The sequence below is a fragment of the Prunus avium genome, chromosome 3 (assembly GCF_965620075.1).
Source record: "Prunus avium chromosome 3, drPruAviu1.hap1.1, whole genome shotgun sequence".
In the NCBI taxonomy this organism is placed as follows: domain Eukaryota; kingdom Viridiplantae; phylum Streptophyta; class Magnoliopsida; order Rosales; family Rosaceae; genus Prunus; species Prunus avium.
Window position 1 is genome coordinate 2,793,882 of NC_142286.1, and position 24,934 is coordinate 2,818,815.

Consider the following 24,934-nt stretch of genomic DNA (forward strand, 5'->3'; position numbering starts at 1 on the left):
TTAAGATTATTTTTTGCTTTCTAGTTTCTAAATTTTATTTTACAAATCAGTTTTAATCCTCTTTCTCCCTTCCTCCTTTCTTTTCAATAAATAAGCAGACAAGGAAATTTCCAATCAAGCCCGTTTCTTCTTACTGCATCAACAAATTGCGTTGGCCAAAACGAAAACAAAAACAAAAACCAAACCAAACCACTGAGATATGACAATCTGGATAAATACTAACTATTTGAGTTAACAGTAAACTTTTGTGAGTCAAATAAACATTTAACCAATTCCCAAGAACTTATATACTTATATAGCACAATGCTTCTTGATGGATCTTATTTCTCAGCGCTCTGAAGCCCAGTAAAAGCATTCACCTTTGCACCTGTCAAAGGTGACATCAAGTACTAAAGTAGTACTTCTGCCAGACATTATTGAACTATATAAATGTTGTAATGTTAATTCCTAATAATTCTACAGGTTGACTTATCTCTGAAATTCAAAGCCAGTTCCTGCCCACAACATCAGCTTTTGCTTCAACAATTCCTGAACTTGAGGGGGAGGCTTCTGAGAGGAGCAGCTGAACCATTAACTCCAGAAAACAAGCCCAAGATTTCATATTTTTACTATGCATTACCAACAGAGTTGCTCTTGTTCACACCTTGAAGGTCCATAGGAGAATTTGTGATACTACCAACTGAACCAAGCGTTTGAGAGCTCAGCTGTGGGCTTGCAGGACAAGCCTCTGGATTACCAGCACTCATGCCATGGATTGCCCCTGAGCTCATCTGCTGTGGACTCATTGGAGTTCTTTGGCTCATTTGCTGTGGGCTAGCCTGCTGCTGTTGCTGCTGGCTTTGCTGGTTTAGTTGTGAAATTCCCATCGTTGAGGGGGAGCCCACCTGCTGAGGCGAAACAACAGCCTGTAGTGGTGAAGTTGTTTCTTGTTGCTGCTGTTGCAATTGCTGCTGCTGCTGCAATTGCTGCTGTTGCTGCAACTGCTGCTGTAATTGTTGTTGCTGTAACTGTTGTTGTTGTTGCTGCTGCTGCTGCTGCTGGTGGTTCATGTATATATTCATCCCCGCCACCAGCTTTGGTGGACCCATAGGTCCCATTGCCTGTTGCATAGGACTCATGTTAGTTCGGTTTAGAGACTGACCCAACATTGAGAGACCAGCAGTTCCCTGATGCATCTGTCTGGATCCTGACATCCCAGCCATGCTTGACTGAGGGACCCCTATCATGCTGCCTCGGTTCTGTTGCATCGTAAATTTAGATGCCATGAGAGTAGCTTGTGTTAATCTTCCAGATTGAATTTGCTGGGTTAAATTGCTAATATTTGAAGCCTGGCTTAAATTCATTGGATTCTGACCCACATTTCCCATTCCAGAAATAGGTGTCATGGGTGCTGACATTCCTCCTATTCCCCTTGCAGCTCCCATGCCCATTGTGTTTCCAAGGCCTGAAAGCCCAACCATGTTATTGCCTATGCTCCCCATACCCATAGCTGTTCCAAGTCCCATCATCATTTTTCTCTGCATTTGTGGCTGCTGTTGTTGTTGTTGCTGTTGTTGCGGCTGCTGTTGTAAAAGCTGAAGTTGCAGGGTGGAAATCTTATTCACCATCTGATTACCCAACTGCATGTTGGGATTCTGTCCAATTGCAAGCATCATTGATCTCTGGAGCTGGGGATGCTGCTGCTGAATCATGGAGTGTTGGCTTTGCTGCTGCTGCGGCTGTTGTTGCTGCTGCGGCGGTTGTTGTTGTTGTTGTTGTTGTTGTTGTTGTTGTTGTTGTAGTTGTTGTAGTTGTTGTTGGTGCTGCTGCTGCTGCTGTTGCTGTTGCTGTTGCTGTTGCTGCTGCTGCTGCTGCTGCTGCTGCTGCTGCAGCTGAAGTGATGGTTGTGACTCCAGCTGTTGTGGACGTTGAGGCATTGAAGTTCCTGTCAAGAGCCCCTGAGACATCTGTAAGGCCTGAGGGTTTCCAGGAGGCAGCATCCTTGTGCTTGGTAGAAGATTCTGGGCCGGATTTAAGGATGAATTACCACCATTAATTGGCTTAGCAACTTCATTGGATGGCTGACCTGAAACTGATTCTGCATATTGTTGCATCTCAACTGCTGAATTATTACGAGGCAGTCCAGAAGCATTTGATTGATTTCCTGGGCCAAGATTCATGCGGGTTGGCTTTGGTTGGATGTGATCCTCTTTAAGATAACCCTCATGTTCCATCTGTATAAGAAGATAACATAAATCACAAAGGAAAAGTGTAACTTAAACTCTAAGTTAACTTCAAGACCTTCTAAACCATACCAGTGAAGAGAACTGTGCTGCAAGCAAATCCGCCAAGTGCTGTTGCAAGGAATAAGTTAAATATATACGTCAGTTCAACAGAAAACATAAGAAACGATAAATTGTGAGAGTTATCCTGACATAGATTCCAGTCAAGCTCTCTTAGACAACCAAAGCTACTAGTGACTCTTCAGAAGGTTATGTATTATCATCAGCCATATGATAACAAATTATTCTGAATGTCAAGCCAAGCTTCATGATGCAGAATGTTGAAGGACAAATACAACAAGGAGCATTTTGCAACAAATGGCAGAATTTTTTTTTAAGGAATGTAAAGAATATAAATGCAGGACATCCAAGGACCCAATAGGATGAGTTGAAAGAGTGAAAAAAATTCTGAAACAGTGATGTGAAATTGAAAACAAATAAAGAGTAAAAGAGCTAAAAACTGAGAAACCACAAAAGACGCGTACTTATGGGAATTTATATTTTGATAAAATGAATTATCAATAAGATAGAATGACGAAAAAAAATTGTTGATTGCCTCAACTGGTAGTACACTAAGTTCACTCAAACAGATGGTCACCTCAGACAGTAGAGTTTAATTTGTACAATAACACTTACAGTATTGGGCAACGTCGGAAGATAATCCTCAGCAGCCAGAAATTCAGCATCATCTATTTCGCCATAGTACATTGCTACAGTACCATCATTTGGTTTCTCTGACATGATCAATCTAGTTCGTGCCTTCAGAACATAAGAAACAGTTCCTCCTGTAGAAACAAACGTAGACTGTAAGGGGCAGAGATTCTACTAGAAGTTTAAACAAATCATACAATCAGCACCTTGAACATATGGCCCAAAAGTTGAATAAATATATCAAAACAAATATTCGTGATTGATATGATATACTGCACCTTGAACCATACGATCAGCATAAAAATTCAAAACTCTAGTCTTGCAGATATTCATGTTGCCACCAACAAGCGACTTCGACAAAGGTCTCATGGATGGATCCTCTTTGAAATCATCATTATTGGAACCATTTGAGAGGGAGGTCAGAAGATGTTGAGCTGAAAATGTATTTGGCTTCCTGTTGGGTGGATCCTCAACCTTATTCTTTTTTCTGTTGAGTTGATACCTAAAACAAAAAATCGGACAAAAATAATTAAATGCTGTTATTGCCATATAATTGACTAACAGGTCTTTCGCCACAAAGATGATAGGATCTTAAAAATTTGACCTCGCATCTTTACAAGTTAAAGAACACTCAATGAAGGGCAAGTAATCAACATAGTAGGAAAGAAATCACATAGCTAGGCTGTAGAATCTATAGCTATCTCCTTGAATTGAAACTATTAACTGATTAAATGCTTACAACAATTAGGGAACATACATTTTTTAAAAATTCCATTTTCTATCCTGCCCTTCACTTTCTTTTGTAGGATCAGGGAGAGAGGAAAGTGCTGGTGATAAAGTACAAAGAATTTATATAAATTCAAAACTATTATGGTACTATGATGAAAAGGAAGAAAAACAGGAATTATACCTCATGGTAACAGTTTCAATTTTTGAGAATCTTTCAAGCATGCTTTGATCAGTAGAAGATGGAGTTCCGACAGAAGGACTGCCTGCATTTAGTGGAACACTTATATTACTAACGCTGGCAGGAGATCCAACACCGCTCATTGCTGAGGTCTTAGGGAGGGAATTTGACTTTCGCTTTGCAGCAACTTGAGACTGGTGTGGCCGTTGCATGGAGTCATTAGCACTGGAAGTCAAGGATGGGGTTCCAATAGCAGGAACTGAAGTCATTGCTGCCTTCTCCTTCTGTGATACCCCTAAAGCAGCAGTTGCTGCAACTGCTCCAAAGTGGGGTCCTACAGAACCATTAGAAAATTCCCCTGATTTTGATGATAATGGGGATTGAACCAAAGACACAGAAGATAATCGGGGACTTTGAACTGATTTTCTTTTTTGGAGTTGGTCATCCTTTCTTGCATCTTTCTCAATATTCTGACCAAAATTATTCCAGGATGGCTGAGAAAAATTAGATCTCATGAATGGATGCTGTGGTAATCTTTGGTGATGCCGTGATATTTGTGGGTCAAGATGGCCTGTGTCTCCTTCCACCATCTGCATATCATTCTTACTCCCACTGAGCTCTGACCCATCTAACTTACCTGTCTCAAACTGCTCTTCCTTGGCACCATATCTCATGTTTGGCTGTCCAGAAAATTGCATTGTCCCAGCATCCTGACTCGGTGCCCCTTCAAACACCTGCTGGGGAAACTTCTGAATGCCTGTATTGGAATACTGAATTCCTTTGGCCATTGTTTGCTGCTGCAACAATGTATTCTTCCAGTTCATATCTGATCCATGGAAGCTGTCTATATGTGGCCCTATTTGCTGATGTTGCATTCCATCAAGGCCAACTGGTGAGGGCCTCTGTCTTTTATTAAAATTAGATAAGTGTGACATTTGCCCATCTTGATGCTCTCTCTTTCCATGAAGAGGTACATTGGCGCTAACATTGTCAGCATATGAGATCATCGTGTCCTGCCCAACAGGCGAAGCTGATGCATTGGCAACAGTTCCTGATCCATGGTCCTGCATACTTCTTGGGGTTCCAACCCCCATATGATACCTAGATTGGGTGGGTGGTGCCGGAACAGAAGCATCGGACATAAAATTCTTAGATCGGACCATGTTATTTGGACTCAAATTTTGAGTGGTTAAATTTTCATTGATGTGGTGTGGCATCATATTGCTTGGAAGGATTCCTGAATCTCCCAACCTACAGTTGGAGCTTTCTGGAACTCTATCGATGCAAACTTTCTTCCCATGTGTCTTGCTACTAGATGTGATGGTAACTTCTGGCATCTGCCTCAACCGCTTTCTCCGGATACTGGTCAAAGCCAAATCGAGCTACAAGCACAAGGCTTGATATGGTTAAAATGCATCAGTTCATCCAAATGAAGAACATCAAATGGATCAAAACTTAATTACCTTTGTGGGAACTGGATTCTTACAGAGCCTGTCCAACTTCGGAGTTGGATCCAAGTGAAGTTGTGGCTGCAAAGCTTTCAATATTCGGGATTCCACTTCCTGCAAGTTAAAGTGAATACAAAATGTTGACATCACAACTCAACATATGACAGAGATCTATTTGGAAAGGATGGGAGACATCAAGGTACTTACCATCAGATCACCATAAGCCCAAGAATTATCTGAGATCAGTGGGATATCCTTCACTACATTTTCCAATGACATTTTAAGGCATACTTTATTTACAACAAGGGATCCTTCAGTAGGCGGACTACCGGGCCCTTGTTCAGAAATACATTTGCGATAATCACGAACCTGCAAGAAATGGCAGATAACCAATTTTTAAAGCCTAAATATAGCTAAATAATAAAAACTTCACATCTAACTGAGCATTTTGAAAGGTACATTTATAAAGTATCATAAAGGTAATCACAACCACGTCACCAATGCTTACGGAAGAAACTTGAACATCTAGAAATTAAACCTATCTTTAACATAGGCTTTTAGCCTAGTCAATTTTTAAGCTTGCAACTCTACAATAAATTTATGTATAAGACAGGATTCTCCAATAACATATTCATGCATGGAACCTATTACCCCCTTTCAATAATGTAGACTCTGAGTGATAATATAAAATTAATTATGTTCCCTGATAATTGGTAAAGCTTCCTTCATCTGAGGTTGCCTAGACCAGGATACCACCCAAATGGAAAAGGAGTGAAAAAGAGAGCCTCGTAAAAGGAATATGGGATACTAATAATATTATGGTAATTGACCATTGCTAAAGATTTTTTTCATTTAGAAACAAACTGAGCTCCTACTTTATACGCATACTTAAGCATGCATACAGAAACTGCATGATACAAATATCATTTTGGGATCAGAAACAAAAATTTATATATGAAAGAACAGGATCACAAAAGGATCTGGACAAGTAATCCGCCTATGCAAGACCAACTAAAAAATGGAAAACAAGAAAAGTCCCACTCAAATAAAAGTCAATTTTCCTGAAATTTATTCGTCTCAAATAAAATTCAAATTTCCTTACTATTTAAAAAAAAATTTGTGTTCCTATCATACCACACAACCCAAATAGAAGATGACTGCTTGATACAAATATGGTTATCTCAATCTGAAAAGCTACTATTATTTGTTTATATAACAATTAACAAAAGTTGATAGGCGTACTATTCATATTTCAAAGTTCTTATTTTATAGGAACATTTCACAGTACTTGATAAAGGTAAGCTTAAGGAATAAGATAACTCGCCTCACACAGAAGTGTTCCATCAACATACTTGCAAGGTATATCATCTAGAATATCTCCAGGCAACCGGCCAGATTCAATTGCCTGCAAAATATATTTGTAAATAAGAAAGGAAGAGAAATTTAAAATCAGACAAGCTACAGTAAATATTAAATAGAAAGTAAGAACTTCCAGATAGTAATTGTGAGGCAGACGACAAGGAGTTATAGGTGGCATAAAGTGATTTATAAGCTATTTAAATTCAAATAAATAAAATGATGAAACACTTTTTGACAAAACCATTATTCTCTCTTTCGTTTTTTGTTTTTTCCGTTGTTTGGTTTTACACACTCAGTCCATGTCATCATGCTCATTGATGGGTTAAGTCTATTGATATATGGATCTAATGAGAGAAGCTCATCAACAGTCAGCTTGCTGGAGTTCACTGAACCAACAAAACAGCAAAGATTTCATATACAATTTCTCAATATAAGAGTTGTCATAATGCATGCAACTATTCGATATTCTTAACAAAAGTTGCAAATTTCTAACCCTAACTGGATGCACAAAAGATATAGGAGGAAAAGGTTAAAATGACTAGACATTTACCGAAAAAAGAGTTTCAGATGTCCTATCATACGGGTGCAACAACTTTGGAACATCTTGAAGTGTAGCTTGATGAGCATTCTCATTCTGAAAATTCATAAAATACATAAGACCTTAAAATAACAAATAAGATGTAAAAGAATCAGTTTTTCATGAATATATATATATATATATATAATGTTATCCATAATTTATTTTTCTTTGTAACAAACCTCTGAGGGTTTTCCAATAGAATATCCATCTGGGAAGAGATTCAAAGTGAAGGAAACTTCATTCTCTGTCAAAACAAAAGGAAGCAAAACCAAGGTAAAACAATGAATATGCACCCAAAAAAAACGAAACAGAAAAACAAATTGTGACAAACCTGGAGATACGAGAAGCCCTTCAGAAGACACTGATGAACCAGATACCCTGGGCACACTACCACGTCTCTCAATGACATCACCCTATATGGTCAACCATTAGAGAATCTAATTTGTCAAAAAACAAAAATAGAATGCAAATTGTACATCAAACCCTCTACTCATTCTCCTTATTCAAAGGCTCTCACTCAAACTATAATCAAAATTCTGTGGTTGCACATTCCATATCAGGGTACACAAAAAGTTATGTCCGTGTATATATTGATTGCAAGAAAACATGATAAGAATATAGATTCCGTATGCATCAATCTCATTTACCACCGCAGAAAATGTAACTTACAGAAATTCAAAAGCTGTATTAGACTATTAACCAGTTAGACCAGGTATATTGATCAAAAGCGTCAACTCTCGAAATTTTCCTGCTCGTCACAAATTAAACCAAAACAACTAGAACCCACCGACAGAATGGAGTAAAACTACAAATTTCACAAGCAGAACTTTAACATATTCGTTGAGTCCACATAGCAACCCTTCAAGTCTAGTTCAAGAGTAGATTTAGCTTCAATGATCAGATCTTTTAATCATAAGACGCCACCGCAGCTAAAAACTCTAGGAAATGAATAAATTCCCCCTTAAGTAAAATACCCGTTTTGAAAATAAAGAGCTGGATCTGAAATTCTTTTAATTTCAACATCCAGCTTCCACCACCAAAAATAAAAATAAAAATATTCACTACGATTAAGCCAAATATTCAAATTAAGACTCTGTACAACGCCTGAACACACTCGTGCAAAACCCATATGTCAAAAGACCGAAGTAAACTGAAAAATTGAAAACCTCTATGTCTCTTCTTTCCTGTATATTCTGGGTAACCAAAAACAAGCCCAGTAATTAATCCTCCACTTGATTACACAGAAAAAACAAAAAGAAAAAGAAGGGCCCAGAAAACTGAAGAAGAAAATAAGTTCAATTTTGCTTATATACATATGCACACAAACACACAGAACCAGACCCAGATTTTCGATTACTTTTCTCGCATTGCCTCGCTCATTTTCCCACGTTTTATCAGCAACCAAATAGAGAGAAATTGGCCAATCTCAAAATTTTACCTCGAGCATTCGAGGATTGGATTCATTCCTGGGGGCAGCTCGGGAGCTGCTTCTGGAAGTATCGGACACGTCATCGTCAACAACGCTGGTCTCGGATTGCAGAGGAGGCTTGGGACGGAACCTGGTACCGGTCTTTGAGACCTTAAACGAAACACCCATGATGAGATTTTATTGAATTTTCTCAGAATTTGAATTTGAGGTCGCTGCGGAGGAGAGTTTGGATCATGGGAAAGAAGTTGGACAATAATTTTATTAATTTTATTAACAACAAAAAAAAAAGGAAAAGAAGAAGAGAAGCAAAAACCCTAAAGAAAAATTGTGTCTTTTTCAGTTAGTTTTGAATTCATGAGAGAGTTAACAGAAAATTGAGAAGAAAGAGAGACGCGGGGTAGTTGTGAAGCTCGTTGAAGAAGGTGTTTTCTGTTTGTGTTGTCTTCTTCTTGTGAGTCTAATATGATTTTTATATGGGAAATTCTAATAAAATTTGCTCTTTACACCCCATAATTTATGTACATCCCACTAAATTTTAATAAAATTTCCTAAATTGTCCTCATGAACCCCATTCTCTAACTCATTGTGTAAACCTCATCCCATATCAGACACTACCCATCGAAAACCCCCTTCCCTTTCATACACACCTCATCTGATATCAAACCCCACCCCATCCCATATCAAGCCACACCCCATTGAAAATTCCCTCCTCTTGTAGACACATCTCATCACACACCCCATCAAATTTACAACAAGCTCCACCGCACAACTCATCCCCTTTGAAACAGAGCCATCGCAGAACCTATCTCTGCAAACCGCCGAACCCCATTGCATAACCCATCTCTACAAACCTGAACCCATCGCACAACCCATCACTGAAACAGAGCCATCACACCCCACAGCCAACCCCAAACGCCTAACCCTGTCGCAAACCACCATCGCTCCAGTCATCTCAAACATCCATCACCAATCTGTCAAGTTTTCACAAATCCTTCGAAGAGCCAAGGTATGATTTCAATTTTGATTTCTATATTTCCGTTTCTAAGTGTTGATTAAGCATAGGTTTGATTTCACTTTTGAAAAGCCAAAGTCTGATTTTAATTTTTGATTTCAACTTTGTGGGTGTGGTTGGTTCGAACCTAGTTTTACGAAACTGAATTTTAGTTTCGGTTAATTGCCACCGAATTTGTTACATTGCTTTAATGGCAGTCCACCAAATTTGAACCGGATTTGTACTATGATTAATTTTACTTTCGGTGGGTTATCACCAAAATCATTACCTTGTTTCGGTGGTAGTCCACCAAATTTGGTTCTATTTTTCAGGAGATGTCCACCAACTGAATTTATGTTTTTCAGTGGTAATCCACCGAATATGTTTTCTTTTTTCAGTGATAGTCCACCGAATTTGTTTCCTTTTTTCAGTGATCATCTATCGAATCCGTTACTGAGTGTGTACTTAATATTGTTTTTTTATATATGAAGAGGACTCGCAGAGGTACTACTGAGGCTTCATCATCTTGACCTGATAGACAGCGTTTCATAGCCTCAACGAGGAGACAGAGAGCGGCTCCCCAAGATCACTTTGAGGATACTACAGAGGTTGAAGATGTAGCTCCTACTCATGATAATAATGTTGATGCAAAGGTTGAAGATGTAGTTGCTACTCATAATAGTAATGTTGAGGTACATGCTGAGCCATCTCGAATAGGTCCCGTTGATCCATCTTTACTTACGAGTTTTAAAACTCACATAGCAGCTGCATACAAGTGTCTGTCCATGTGGCCACAAACCTATTATTAAATGGATTTAACTAATTGTCATGTACATTCAAGAGCTTTTTGAAATTCACTGAACTTAGACTCAATCTGTCGCAAACAACACTAATATTCCTCTTCCGTTTTTAAACCAACCAAAGTATTCCAATCCTCATTAAATGCTTCCATTGTTTGAGGGTCCCAAATAACTTCTTGCAGTTTGCCAACACTCCTTTGTTAATATGTCATCTACATAATAAATGTCGTGCTTTCGGAAATATAGACATAATAGAATTCATGAGTGTTAACTCTCGATCGGTGACAATAACACCAGGAAGACAATTATCATCCAACAAACACCTCAATGCAGTCAAAGCCCATGTGTAATTGTCTTCCTTCTCGGCATTCATATAGACATACGCAACAGAGAATGTCATATTAGTAGATATCACCCCCACAATTTGCAATAGTGGGAAACGATACATATTAGTCTTATAGGTGCAATCCATGATAAGTACATGTGGAAATGCACGCAAAATCTCAATATTATTGGGGTGTGTCCAAAACAAGTCAGTTACAATATCACCAGATGTCCTATGCCACTGAATATAATTGTGTTCAGGTAACTTAGTAAGCAATTGTTGCATTTGGATTCTCCCAGCAAATTCTTTGGTTCTATTTCGGATCCTAGCATTGTATATTGTCTTCACAGTTGAAACATTCATTGCATCTCTATCCTTCAGGGTGACCAAAATATCTCTAGGTTTCACCAAACTCTTAGATATGTCCACCAATAAGGCATTCTCTTCTTGAGAAAGTCGCGCCCACAAATGAATGACCTTGAAGATACTCTTAAATATGATGGTTGTGTACTCCACAAACCACTTCCAACTTCCATTCATCCACATCACCTTTTGACAAGAATGGGCATCCACATTTCTTGGTATCAGTGTCTCTAGCACATTTTTTTCATATCACTATTTGCATCCGACCTTATATTAGTTGTCTCACTAGATTTGCAAGACTTATAGTTATCGCTCATCTCACAAGCAAGTATTACTCGAGGTCTTCTCTTGCCCCCACCTCCATAATCAGACCTTTTAATTACAATGACAATATTATTCATTTTTCCTTGTGCACGAGCCTATTTAAGTAATGCATCTCTATCATTGAATATATACACATAAAACTCATGTTATTTAAAGAGAAAATTTGAAACATTAATGTCGCATTAATGATACTAAAAATGATTTCAGACAAAAAAAAACTCAAAATAATTACCGAATAAGTTGTGAATTGATCGCTATAATCCATTACATATTCTGTTCCCACATTGTTGCCTTCAGTAGGGACGCCACCTTGTTTTTGTTCCCTCAATGGGAAAAAGATCAAAATAGCTTGCATTAAATTTGTGGTTGATAATAAGTTATTGAAAAAATAAATACATTTCGGTTTGTTTCCACTGAAACATAGGTAAAATTTCGGTAATAAACAACTGAACAACGTTCCATATTACGGTGGATCTCCACCGAATATTAAGTTCATGATCAGTCAAACACGACCGAAATAGGTGCAACGTTTCGGTGGCATCCCACCGAATTTACCTATCGCGTTCTGTACTAATGTGTTGAACGCAACTAGCGACCAACCCTAAACTCTAAACTTGCAAAATGCCAAAAAATAAACTCATATCTCATTCGAAGCCTCTCTAACTTCAATCTCACCCTTCATGAATAAATACAAGATATTCTTTCGCCAATATAAACATATAAATCTTGTTAGAGTTGTAGGAACATGATGGTTTGAGAAAAAAAGTCAAACTAGGGTTGCATGAACATATGTGGGGTGTAGTAAGCAATTTTATTTTTATTTTTTAATTTTTTTGTCCTTAACGGTAATTATGTACAAGGGTAAAATAGGTTATTCATGTTTAAAGAGCAAATAATGGGATGCCAATACAATCTCCCTTTTTATATGATTAGCATTCGGGGAGTCATTGGCTGCGCTGCTTAGTAGTTGCCTATATGTGTTTTATATACTGATTTGGATTAAGCAAATTCTATTTTCATCCTTGTTTTTCCCAACACATTAATTTTTCTGTCATATTTTTTTTATCAGAATTTGTTTTTCACATGTATCACTTTTTTTTTAGCATACATACTTGTGACATAAATTTAAAAACAATGTTGTTATTGTACATATATTATATTTTCCCATCCACTTTTTAATAAAAATCTTAATGAAAAATTTATATTTTCATAAAACTAAAAGTATAGTGATTTGCCCCCTGAACTTGTACTTAACTTTCAATTAACCCCCTATACTCCTAACTTTCAATTAACTCTCTCTCTCTCTCTCTCTCCAGGTTAGCTCTGAGTCGACATCCTCACTCCCCTTCATCCAGAAGTTTCGAGGCAAGACCATTGTCATCAATTATGGCGCCACCGCCAAATCCCAATCCCTCCAGGCCTCCGTCGTCAATGGCATCATCCTCCTCTCCTGTGTTGGGCTCAAGACCGTCCTCGTCTACGGCGATGGGCTCGAGATCAACCACTAGCTCAAGTACCTCAACATCAAGGTCACCCTCCACGATGGCCTTTGAGTCACCGACGCCGCAATAATGGATAGAGAGAAGGGCGGTTACAACCTCTTTTCCGGGTCGAGCTCAGCATTCCTCTGGAACTCAATGTACCCAATCACCAAAACCTCGAGATGCGGATAATGCGGGAGTGGTGCCACCCGTGGAGGCGATTGCCTGTGTCTGCACTGGCAGCCCTCTTGAGGTCTAGGCACAATGGGTCTTGATCTTCACCAAATTGAAAACACTTTCAAGTTGTTTTAAAAAATAAGGGTGATTTGAAAACTAAATTTCACTTTTTTGAAAACTGAAAACAAAATTTGTTACCAAAAAGAGTGATCATGAAAACTGAAAACTGAAAACGAAATTGTCCCTGAAATTTATTGAGTTCAGGAATTGCTCAATACAATGGACTAATATCAATCAGATTATGTTTAACCACAATAAAATACTAACAATCTCATCGATACTTCTTAATATTCGATACAATATTTGTTCTTTCAACCCAAAAAAAAAAATTATACTATGTTTTTTTGATATTTTCATTTAGTAATTTGGTTCGATATCAATCTATTATCAATGTTTCTACTTTCTATATTTTCCATCAACGTCAATATGCTAACCAAAATAATTAAGTCGAGAAAGCAAAGATCTTCATCATATGTAGTATACCATTTTACAACTCTATAAACCTTGCAGTTGGCACCAGAGACCCACCTTGTCATGCTCATGACCAACAACAGTCAAGTCAAGAAGAAAGCTCCTCTTCAAGCTCCATTTGCCTTATGGAGTATTCCCTCTCAACCAATAAAAATTCCTACACATGAGACAGCCGTTCAATTAATCAGCTCATATCAATCGACAACGGCTTCAAAAGAGCAAGTAAACTAGGGAGAGCTTCACAGAAGCTCTTCAATGGTTATCCGTCGAAACTTTGACAGTGAGATATTTAATTTACACTACAAAAGTGACTGCCCCTAGGATATATGCATTTTCATCTGATTGTTTAAAAGTGGAGACTGCTCAATAGACAAAGAAGAAATATGGTTAAAGCATCAAGTTATAAATTGTCTACCCTGTAAACAAATGCCAAGTACACATTAGCTTACCTGCAATTGTTGGTGACTAAACAAATGAAGAACCCCAGCCTCGGACGAAGCAACTAAGTCAATCAACTGATCATGACCTTCAGGTGGCATACCCAACTCTATAAGCGAAAGAGAGACCTGCATATAGTGACATGCATTACACCATGAAAGGGGAGCACAGTTTTTTTGTTATTATATAAAATGATTTAAACAGAGACTTCAATCGGGGCTACCAGGGAAGAAGGTTACCTCCATGCACCGAAGAATGACTTCTGGAATACAGCACCTACGACAAAGGCCCTGCACAATGTATGTTGCTGGGCTCTCTAAGGAACCACCTTTGCTCGAATACCAGGCATCTAATCGGGAAATCTCCATTGTGACTCCAGATTGAAATCGAAGCAGCTCACCTGCAATGACAATTAATCAGTTTAATCACCACTTCTGCTATTTTTTAAATATAGCATTTGGAGAGTACATTCTATTCCCTTCATAACCCTGTTTTAGTTTCACATTGTTACTTTTCTTTGTAAAGAAATTTTGTTACCAGTTGATTAGATTTTATTCAGTTTTGATTATATAGCAGCACGACTGTACTTTGATCAACTGATCAAGATTGGGTTAGGTTGAACATAGAGAACGGAATGCACCCAAAAGAAAAACAATCCATTTTATTTCAATATAACCTTCGCTTTTTCTTGAAATTCCAATATAACAATTAGTTCCTGAACAAGTGTAGCCGACATGCAAGGCAATATAGAACTGCAGTATCAATAATATTGCTTACCTTTGAAGCCAGCAGCCATAACAGTACTAAGAATACCACCATCATTGTGCTCCTGTTGCCCAAGACCATCACCTGCAACTGCCAAGCAGCGAAGCACAACCTCTACGCAGTAATTGTCCTTTGAGGATATGGAGACATTTATCTACGGAAAAAGAAAATTCCTATTTGTAAGGAAAATAAAAATTAAGAAACAGAGGCATTAATGCATAAAAAATTACGTAGGCCTAGCCAATATTCTGGACAGCATAAGTCTCTATTATTGTTCTTGCCATTGAGATCCCACACCAAGAGGAATTTGGATTCTTAGTTTTGAAAACATGTCAATCCACATTTACTTTACCCTTTCTTCCCATCGGTTTCCGCAAACAAATAAACATACCATTAGTTGCCGATTTAACACATCTTGCTCGCTTACTGAAGAGTAAAGAGCACTCATTAAAGTGGTGCACACAGTTGCATCTGGAGGCAAGCATTCACCGGAACGCAAGCAAAGCATTGCAGTGGCATGCAATTCAAGAAATATAGGTTCCACAGATTCGTACACATGATCTTCACGAGAAGCTAACCAAGGATTTTCTTTTCCTATAGCCAAAAGACAGAATATTTATACGTCAGGCCATTCAAATTCAATCTGAAAAGCTGAAACAAAAGAGGACACAAATAATGGATTCTGTCAAGCAATTAAAATTAAATATGCAAAGCTGAATCCATTGTCCTCAGCAAAATCCGTAGTGTTTAAACTAACACAGATCTTCTCTTTTTTTTTTTTACATCCAATAAGAGAAATAATCAACTTACTCAGTAACAATGACAAAGACGAATTCACAGTCTCCTTGGCTGCTAAAATAGCCCTTTGTTTTTCCTCCATTGAGAGTTCAAGTAGAGAAACCTCTGCATTCTCTAATTCAATTTTGAGCCAATTGCGATATTTTGCATCACAAGAATAATACTCACTCTGTTCAAAATGAATAATGATTCAATACCTATATTTATATAAAATTTCACAGGGATGGGATAGCATCCTAATAAATTGGCAAGGTTAATTGGCGAGAGAGAGAGAGAGAGAGAGAGAGAGAGAGAGAGAGAGAGAGAGAGAGAGAGAGAGAGAGAGAGGTACAAAAATGAAGCATACCCAATCATGGAACTCTTCCAGGTTCTGAGAAACGTTGTAATCCTCCAAGCTATCAGAAGATTCTGAAAGTTGCTTCAACGGTTCAGCAAGAAAACTAAGTAATGTGTGAGCACCAATGGGCATTGCAGGAACTCTCCACATTGAAACCAGGGCAAACTCCCGGAACAATATGTTGCTATAGGAAAAAGAATTTTTTTTTAAAAAAAGGTTATATTTGAGGAAGCCAAGAACCTAGAATAGTTCGCATGCAGTGTATTCATTTTTGTTTGATTTCAGAGCTGCAAACTGACGAGAAATCAGCTTCATATTCCACAATCCTAATATCAAGCTATACAGCATGGTACAACCATTACCTGTGCATCAAAGCTCTCAGAAGAAGTTTTGTACTGACATCCTCAACATTAGTAATTGTGGAGGGGGGTGTGAAGCAGAGCCACTGGATAACCATAGCTTTCGGAAGGCTCTGCAGCCGGTGCTGCTCTGCAACATCTGATAGCTTATCATACTTACCAACTTTGATTTCCCGAGATCTTGACAAAACCCTGTTTAAACAGTTTGTTAGAAGTTGAATAACTTATAGCAAGATCAAATTGCATTCTTCCTACCCGAAAAGTAAAGTAGTATCAAGAAGAAACAGAAAAACCTCTCAACAATTTCTTCAAAACTTCCTTTCGAGTTGTCCACAGGGGAAAATTGTAAATAGTCCATAGCAGAAAGGAAGATCTTATATTTGACATGCACACTGTTAACAGGCAACAAAGAAATCATAAATAAGAAGTTATCGCTAAAGCTGCACGTGGACCTTTGCACAGAATACCCTACAATCTGAAATATCTTGCTAACATAAAATTATGATACAAACTGCAAATCTTGCATACCATATAGATTTTTGTTAAAAAAATATGCATAGAAACATTAACCTCATAACCCAAGTAAGGAGTCACCATTACCTGCTGTTCAGCCTCAGTTCCATCATGTGCACAAAGAGGTCAATGCATCGGTGGCGTGCAAGTTGAGAAGCATATATACCCACCAACTCCTCATGTTGCTTGGAAAACAAAAACATTGCATACCTGCAAACAATAAGACAAAATTTAAGCTTCCCCCAAAGACACCCTCTCTCCGCACTGAGCTCATTCAAGGGTCAGTGAAGGTAGACACCTCTACATGGGAGCCAAATCCATGTCAAGCACATGTTGAAGAATTCCACTACGAGATATAATTTTGAAATGTGCCATATATCTCCACTTTTAAAAGAAAATATTTTAACTTTTAATTACGAAGGGGGGGAGATTACAGAAAAATAGGATGATAAAAAATCCAAATAAGGTATAAGAACAAGACTCCAATGGAGCAATAAAGCAGTAGAAGATAAACACACTATTTTATGGTAATTGTCATTTCTTCTTGGTAAGATTCTCTACCATTATAAACCAAAGACCTTCCCCACCACCTTCTGTGAAGACAAATTTGGCAATTTCCGGGTCTTTTCTGTATACCCCAAAGAAAAAAGAAAAGCAGAAAGGAATACAGCCATAGGGAAGAACTCAGCTTCAGCTTTTGGCCTAAAGATAATTACATGGTTAAATTTCTGGGATATCTATTTACCAACATGATAGAAAATAAAAGCATATTGTAATTATGATTGTAAAAAGATTTGGTTTCCTAGCTTGTTAGGGGGTGTGATAGTCCCCTAAATTAAGTGACTTGGTTGAAATTTAGTTTTCTCGTGTCAATAGAGTTGTATTCTATTTAATCCCTTCAGGGGGTTAAAGAATACATCTTATTTCCTCATATTGTTTCCCCGAGTTTTCTTTTTGTTGTTCATCATGGTCATTGGTTTCACAAAATGGTAATTAACTATAGTTTGGGTACCTCATCACATCGCAACTGCATTAGACATGATTTGATACTACTTACATGTGTACAATGAGATCACCAACATTCATAATTTTCTCTCTGAAAGCATCCATTTCATCACCAAGTAAGTATCTGAGCACAAGCACTAGATGAGCACCAAATCGAATCATCTGAGGATCTCCATGAGGCCTGACAGAAAAAAAACAACGCCCATTAGGCATTTAGCAAATCCTAAGCAACTAGGAGAACCACTTGATGTGTTTGGTTTAGTGGAACATGTAGGACTACAAGAAATTTGTTTGCAAAAATTTATTGAAACTGAGAATACTCATGTACGAAAGAAATCACCAAAACACATTAACATGAAAAATCATAATATCATCGTGATCATCCATTGAAGAACTTGCATGTTGCATTGAGCATCTGATACATTGTCACTGGGACTTTCCAGTGGACAGAAACAACACTTATTTGTCTGAGTTAGTATTTGGTCATACCAAATGTTAAAAGGCCCAGGAAAAAAGAGTTAACTTGGTTTGTCCTCTGACACATATATCTAGAACTGAGTTGAAGGCAACTAACATAACCTTACCTGAAGACATTCTGATCATCTTCTGAAGGTGCTATCCATGACCATATAAGGTCTAGCAATCGTGCAATATCCCCTAACATTAGAATCATCTGTGAAACAATGTGTCGTTATAATCACACACAAATTTGTATCCTTCCTTTGGATAAAGAAGAAATAGTGGGAACTTAGAATCATCTGTGATCACCAAATAATGGAACACAGGCAGGAGTGGGGAGTTAATATATATAAAATAGTGCACATATATTCATAGAAGAGTTGAGCAAATATTAGTGATGAATAAAATAGCATTAGGAGCATACATAAATAAAAAAAATCATTAACACCTTCCAATTCTTTTGTCAAGACAAATAAACATGAACATAAGATTCAACAGAACACATTTACCCAATTTAGTAGAAACACCAAACAACTTCACCTGGAAATCCAATTCTAACTAAGGCTCTATTTGTTAGGAAATCAGATTTCTTTGAGGAAATTTTTTTTCCCACAATAACATTTTCTTGATTATATTCTGGTCAAAGGCTTTAACCTTGTACAAGTGTTTGAGAAACCTTTTTCCTTCATATTTTCTTTGACCATAATTTTTTTTTTTTCTGTTTTGTAGATTTTAGGGGGAAAAAATTGTAAGAAAATGCCCGTGTCCTAAAGAAGTTTCCACATGAGAAAGCTTTTCCATTCAAACGAACATTAGAAAAAAATTTCAACGCAACTATTTTCCATCAAAACAAACAGAGAGTCACTAACTTATTTCCTTTTCAAGATACCTCAATTTGGCGTTGCTGCTCCTTGCATCCTCGAGTAACACTTTCATGGACCATTTCCCTAATTCAAAGAAAATAAAATTTGCATATTGAATAAATTACACTTTTGTTACCATTAAGAAACACTGCAGAACGGACAGCTCAAAATCAGAATGAAAATCGCACTGTAAACATTACCCTGAATGAAGTTTCTGAAGAAGATCAGAAAGTTGTCGTGGTTGCTGGTTCAAAACTTGGAGTGGCCAAATTCCTGGTCCATTTGAAGGCTGAACAGCTCCATCACTATGTCCAGGACTTCCATCAATTGCATCTCCAATGCTTTTAAATTGATCCAATCTTCCTGGTTCTAAATGAGCCAATTCCAAATCCACCTGAACATCTAGCCATGACTTTGCCATTGCCCAGCAGGCTGACTGAAAATATGTTTGGTCAGATTTCAAAAAAGGCATCTAAAACTGACAGTCGTGTTACAAGGAAATAAAAAAAGAAAATCAATATTATCAACAAAGAACTCCAAGAGAACAGCATTCCTAGACATATAAACTAGTTTTACAATGCAGCAAACATAAAAATATTTTCACCATACAAAAGTGGACTTGGCAAGCAGACTTTGTATAAACTTTGATGGTTGGAAACCTTAGAAAGTGGAACAACATTATTATCAATTTATGTTGCATGCACAAGAGTAGTGGCGATACAGTTGATCTTGACCATCTTTTGCTGAATTGTCTGCTTAACAGGGAGCTATGGTCTTTTGTGTTTTCTTTGCCTGCAGTGAAATAGGTGATCCCAAGTCTGTGACTCACATTCTTGCTTGTTGGGAAGACTTTTTATCAGCCTTAAAATTATAAAATTTATTGTTCTGGGACATTTCTTTTTCAAACCTCCTGTGCATGAGTGGAGCCAATTTTTTAAGCTCTTTAGGAATTTTTTTATAAAAGTTATGAAGGGACTGTCACACGCTGTCACTTAACAATTAAAAATCTCAATATATGAACCATTAAACAGTAAATACAAAACAAGCTATTGACTCCTCAGAAAGAAAAATCATATAAAAATTAGTTACAACAACATATGAGATTAAAGGAGATTTGAGGATTTTTGTAAGTTGGGGAAAAAACAAATACCTCCCAGTCAGTACAGATTGGAAGCATGCGCTTTAAATTGCTACATTGTGCTGCATAGACTGCTGATTCATATTTACCAGCATCTTGCTCCGCTATTTTCTTCCAAATAAAGATAGAAAGGAAATTTAGCATGTTACAATACTTCAGGTGTTAAAAAAAAAAAAACAAGCAACCTCCAAATCACAATTGGACAAAAAATTAATTGTAAAGAAACGCAACAGATAATTTTATGACAGTAAGAACAACGAGAAAACCATGGAGAGAAAACAAAAATTAAAAATTAAAAAAAAAATTATATATATCTGTGTGTTTGCAGGACCTGCCTTCAGCCGCAAAATGCATTCAATTTTATTATTCACACATGTTGGAGAGAGATGTTATAAAATTCATAGAACCTAAAATGGATGAAACAACATATGAACTTCATCTAAAAGGACAGAATTTTCTATTGCCAAATCCTTCAAACCCTACCTCTGATGCACAATAAGAAGCCCACTTCCACAGATGCCATTGGTGGCCAATGCCACTTTCCAACTCAATGGCTTGCAAAGTTCTATCCTTTCCATTTTTCACCAGGGCTTCAATTGAAGGAAACTGATCAAGTCCTCCAAATACGCACAAAGTTGCAGCTCTCCATGGCTACCAAAATGTTAATATGTATCAGGACAGGAACATGAAACCTAAAATAAAGTATTAATCTCATATTTTTCAGAACTTCTCTTACCTGTCCTGCAGATCGGCAAAGGTGACATGCCTCTTCCAGTCTTCCAGCTCTTAAAAGAGTCCAGACATCTTCCAAAAGAGATTCATCTTGTTTCTGTAGGAGTGAAACTGTCAAAATGTTATCTGAGACGAGCATACATGCATAAAAATATATACAAGCCCCTTTAGGTAACAGTCTTCGACATGGAAAAAAGTGCAAGTCAATCACTCACGTTAAAATTATATTTGTATATCCCTAGCCGGAAAAAAGGTGAGGGTTGGAGCCCAGTATATAGTTAATTGACTCTGACTTGACAACACCTGTCCCCTTTAATACAAAAATAATGTAAACCTAGATACTATTTTTGGAAGACCAATTTGTGTTGTGTTGCAGCACAAAGGCACACATACTGCATTTGTTAAAACTCTATAGAATCTAAAGTACTTTCCATAATTTTAAATGCAATTTCCAGACAACAGACAAGACAGAAGGTTCATATTCTTATAAGAAAATATACAATGCTGGTAATCTTCTACTTACAACTTGATATTTTTTCCATTATACTATGGTGTCTTCCCTACGTGTTCACCTGGTCAAATGTAAGTTTTGTACTCATGATGGTAAAAGTATATTAATCCTCTGATTGGTGTTTGTGTCTGTGTTTGTACACCTGGTTGCATATTTATGGGTACTACAAAATAAGCCAGCAATGCATTGGGAACTTAAGGAGGGGAAAGGAGGCAGTTATAAAAAGAAGTCCACTAGACAACCCATTTAATTTAAAAATCCATTTTTATAGTAGATAATTATTTTTAAAAGTGCATAAATTTTATATACAAATGAAGAAACATGGCCACAGGAAACATCAAGATGGGACTGCAAAAGCGAAGCAAACTTCAAAGAAATTTGTAAGACAAGCACAAAGAATACTTTGTCATCAGGTAATTGTTGAGCATGTTCACGTGTTGGAGCATCAAAATCCAAGTGATGAATCGTATTTGTACTGGATGCTCCTTTCTTAAGATAGCACTGAGTATGGTACCAAATTCCAGAGCTTGGGAGACAGGCACCAACATGAGACCCTCGCACCTGAAAGTATTGACAATTTTCCATGTTCAAAATCTCTCAGTACACAAGAAGCTGTGAGAGTTCACTGTCTTTTCCAAATAAAGGGGCTAATACAGGCCATGGTGTGATACTAGTACTCAGAAATTTGCATAAGAACAGATTGGCATATTAGCCAGATCATAACTTTTTGTGCACAATTCCAGATATTTTGGAATAAAAAAATGTAGCAGTAAGTAATAACCTTTCTTTCCAAGTCAAGTGCTTTGGAGGCTAAGCCTTCCAGCCATTGAACAATCCGTAGACATAATTGTGCCGTATGGTCCTCTGCGACGAATTGGCAAGCCTCCAAGTGTGATGTTGAGGGCAACTGTCATGAGTCAATATATTTAAATGAGAACAAACTCCTCCCTGTAACTGGCTAACCTCCCTGTACGTAATGTACTAAATTTTCTGAAAAAATAAATAAATAAAGGAATTCATATGTTTTCCAATCAAACAACTAACGACAAGGAAAATGCCTTACCAGGGTGAGCTCTTTAGGAATCTCTTCAGTCCCTGCAAGAAGAAGATTAACTGTCACACTAAAACCCAGAGCTCATAAGTGTAAGACTCACAGCCAAAAGCAAATGTTAGTAACCTAAGGGGAAAACAAGCAATTAATTCTCCTTTTCACCAACTAGAAAATAAACACAACTCAGAATATAGCTGAATAAACCTATAAAATAACCAAAACATTTACCTAGTTGTCTCCACAAACAGTTTTTTTCCTAGAAGATGGTAAACTTTTAGAAGAGATTAGCAGATTAGAATAAGCAAAGATAAAATATTAAATTTTGTCGGATTGCCTGCAATTGCAAATTATTAGAATACAGGTATCATAAAGTATGGCAAGTTAGTATAGAAAGATTTTTTTTTTTTTTTTTTTTTGACACAGATGGTTTTTCACATTTACAGACATGTATTTGTATTTCCATTTGGACACCGAATGTACAAAGCATTAAAAAACAGGATTGGCGAGTCCAAGAACTGAAATCCATCTAACAATGTTGCATTAAATCAGAGAAATTACGCCTCATCAAATTCATTCATTATTCAAATACTATTTCATTGTCATCAGAAGATTTGTACTAGCAAATATAAGACATCTGAGACACTTTATTATTAAATTCACCTGGATTACAGCATCCTTATAGTCTAATTACATTACATGTATTTGTGCGAACATCTATATGTGGTTGTGTGAAGGAAATCAGTTCTAGCATAAAAAGTTCAGAGGTTAGAGATAGATTTCCTTTCCCAAAAAGGTACCACAGGAGCGACCATGAAGCAGCCTCATCGAGAAGGAGCTGAGCCTTCTGCCTCATCAACTTGTCCTCTACTATACGATGCCGTATGTTGGAACCATACCTGTAGAAGAAACCCAATGGTTCATGTATGTGTATCTGCAATACTAACAGCTTCTATACCAGATTACAAGTGTTCTCAATAACAGGGAGCATACCTAATTGACTCTGAAACGTTTCGGCAGGATCTTTCAAACCTTAGTATCAAGTCAGGAAAAGACATCAACCCTGCAAACCACCAATGATGCAATTAAATAATACATCAAGCTGCTCATTAGGAAACTTTGATACAATTTATAACAATGAGACGAAGCTTGAGATCAGAAACACTCTCAAAGGAAATGTTGAAAATGGAGGGAAAAAATATAATAAATAGAAATCTGAACTTCGAGTACAACATTATTTAGGTATGTCTAGTTCAAACACCTTGAAGAGCAGAATCAAGTAGAGAAGCAAATAAAGTAAAGGTTGTATCTCCATCATCAGCCAGTGAGTCCTCCTCCTGCTTGAGCAATTTTATTGAATGGTGGACTAAACCAGAACCGGCACCAACATCCACCTCTGTCCCATCAATGGGCGACCTCCTTTTTGAGACAGGAGTCTTTCCAGGAGTTCCCTCCAAGTGATAAGGATCAATGCTTTCAACCTCTTGCTTAATATTTTCTAGAAGAAGTGCAGCATTGGTCGGGCTATGTATACTCTGCCCATCATAGAGTAGCCTAGAGTCACTAAATTTTGAAGCTGAATTCTCTTGGTGCGGAGATATGTTTGAACCCAAGTGCCTTTTCCTGGCATTACATTAAAGCAAAAATAAATGTCAGACTTACTTACAGTTCCAAAAACACCTAAAAGGGTTCACTTCAAACATACAAAATGGAAAACCAGTAGGAACAATACCCAGATTTTTCAGTAAACCATAAAGGAGGATACTATGAAGGGACAAGGGAAAAGGAAAAGAAAAAACAGAGTGGAGCTCTCTAAGGGCATTTGAAGCACAATTTTGAACATTAATTGCAAAATACACACATCATGCCTAATTCAATTCTGAGCCTTCACAGTCTGAAATCATAACCCTAATGCTTGAACCAATATTTACCAATCAAAAATAGATGAGTTTCCATTAAAATGGCACAAAAGACTAAAACTTCCATTTATTAATCAAGCTTCACCCAGCCAAAACCAAATCACCCAAAACAACAGTATCTTAAGCTAAATTGGAAATCTTGGATTCGAACCCGTATCGACGAAATTTCTCTCTGGTTGAGAGGTCTTCTGGGTCGAAGAAGCTTGGAGAAGTATCCATTTCGACGTCCATTGCCACCAAAACGACGCTGTACTCAAAACCCTAGGGTTTTCCAGTGGCTTCTAGGTAGCTGGTTCTCGCTTAAACCCAAGAGGAGCTCAAAGCGCGGGAAGCCGAAGTGCTGTGAGGGTTTAATTAAAACCCTTTGTCTGCTTCAGAGACAGACAGAGACATGGAAGACTGAAGAGAATTTTATCATATAT

At 37.4% G+C, this 24,934-nt stretch overlaps 2 protein-coding genes across 3 annotated transcripts; both read right to left on the reverse strand.

Annotated features, from left to right (window-relative positions):
* Positions 1-193: 193 nt before the first annotated feature.
* LOC110768867 (nuclear receptor coactivator) lies at positions 194-9,078 on the reverse strand. Its single transcript, XM_021972730.2, has 12 exons — positions 8,645-9,078; positions 7,538-7,619; positions 7,386-7,450; positions 7,177-7,260; positions 6,592-6,672; positions 5,475-5,636; positions 5,283-5,381; positions 3,823-5,201; positions 3,191-3,414; positions 2,898-3,046; positions 2,295-2,333; positions 194-2,213 (listed from the first exon to the last, which is right to left on the reverse strand). The coding sequence occupies exons 1-12, from the start codon at positions 8,801-8,803 to the stop codon at positions 609-611; spliced, it is 4,128 nt and encodes a 1,375-aa protein (XP_021828422.2). The 5' UTR covers positions 8,804-9,078; the 3' UTR covers positions 194-608.
* Positions 9,079-12,605: 3,527 nt separating this feature from the next.
* Positions 12,606-24,934, reverse strand: LOC110768873 (nuclear pore complex protein). Of its 2 annotated transcripts, XM_088250019.1 has the most exons (25): positions 24,664-24,934; positions 23,855-24,216; positions 23,587-23,656; positions 23,376-23,492; positions 22,609-22,639; positions 22,327-22,452; positions 21,948-22,106; positions 21,039-21,131; positions 20,786-20,953; positions 20,315-20,413; positions 19,365-19,600; positions 19,191-19,248; positions 18,427-18,515; positions 17,895-18,023; positions 16,925-17,047; positions 16,618-16,716; positions 16,328-16,516; positions 15,975-16,149; positions 15,641-15,797; positions 15,222-15,424; positions 14,843-14,984; positions 14,305-14,465; positions 14,077-14,193; positions 13,685-13,784; positions 12,606-13,195 (listed from the first exon to the last, which is right to left on the reverse strand). In XM_088250019.1, exons 1-24 carry the CDS (start codon positions 24,741-24,743, stop codon positions 13,716-13,718), a joined length of 3,252 nt encoding a protein of 1,083 aa, XP_088106145.1. In that variant the 5' UTR covers positions 24,744-24,934; the 3' UTR covers positions 12,606-13,195; positions 13,685-13,715. The 2 variants fall into 2 exon arrangements, with proteins under 2 accessions (XP_088106145.1, XP_088106144.1); XM_088250018.1 differs by lacking the exon at positions 12,606-13,195 and having other exon boundaries at positions 13,414-13,784.

Coding starts and splice junctions, on each gene's coding strand:
- LOC110768867 (XM_021972730.2), bottom strand. CDS start 8,803: ATGGGTGTTTCGTTTAAGGTCTCAAAGACCGGTACCAGGTTCCGTCCC. Junction 7,451..7,537: donor AGGGCTTCTCGTATCTCCAG/GTTTGTCACAAT, acceptor TTGTTTTGACAG/AGAATGAAGTTTCCTTCACT. Junction 3,047..3,190: donor TGCTGATCGTATGGTTCAAG/GTGCAGTATATC, acceptor TTGTTTCTACAG/GAGGAACTGTTTCTTATGTT.
- LOC110768873 (XM_088250019.1), bottom strand. CDS start 24,743: ATGGACGTCGAAATGGATACTTCTCCAAGCTTCTTCGACCCAGAAGAC. Junction 20,414..20,785: donor CTTCTTATTGTGCATCAGAG/GTAGGGTTTGAA, acceptor TTTATTTGGAAG/AAAATAGCGGAGCAAGATGC. Junction 18,024..18,426: donor GATGATCAGAATGTCTTCAG/GTAAGGTTATGT, acceptor TTTTTCTGTCAG/GCCTCATGGAGATCCTCAGA.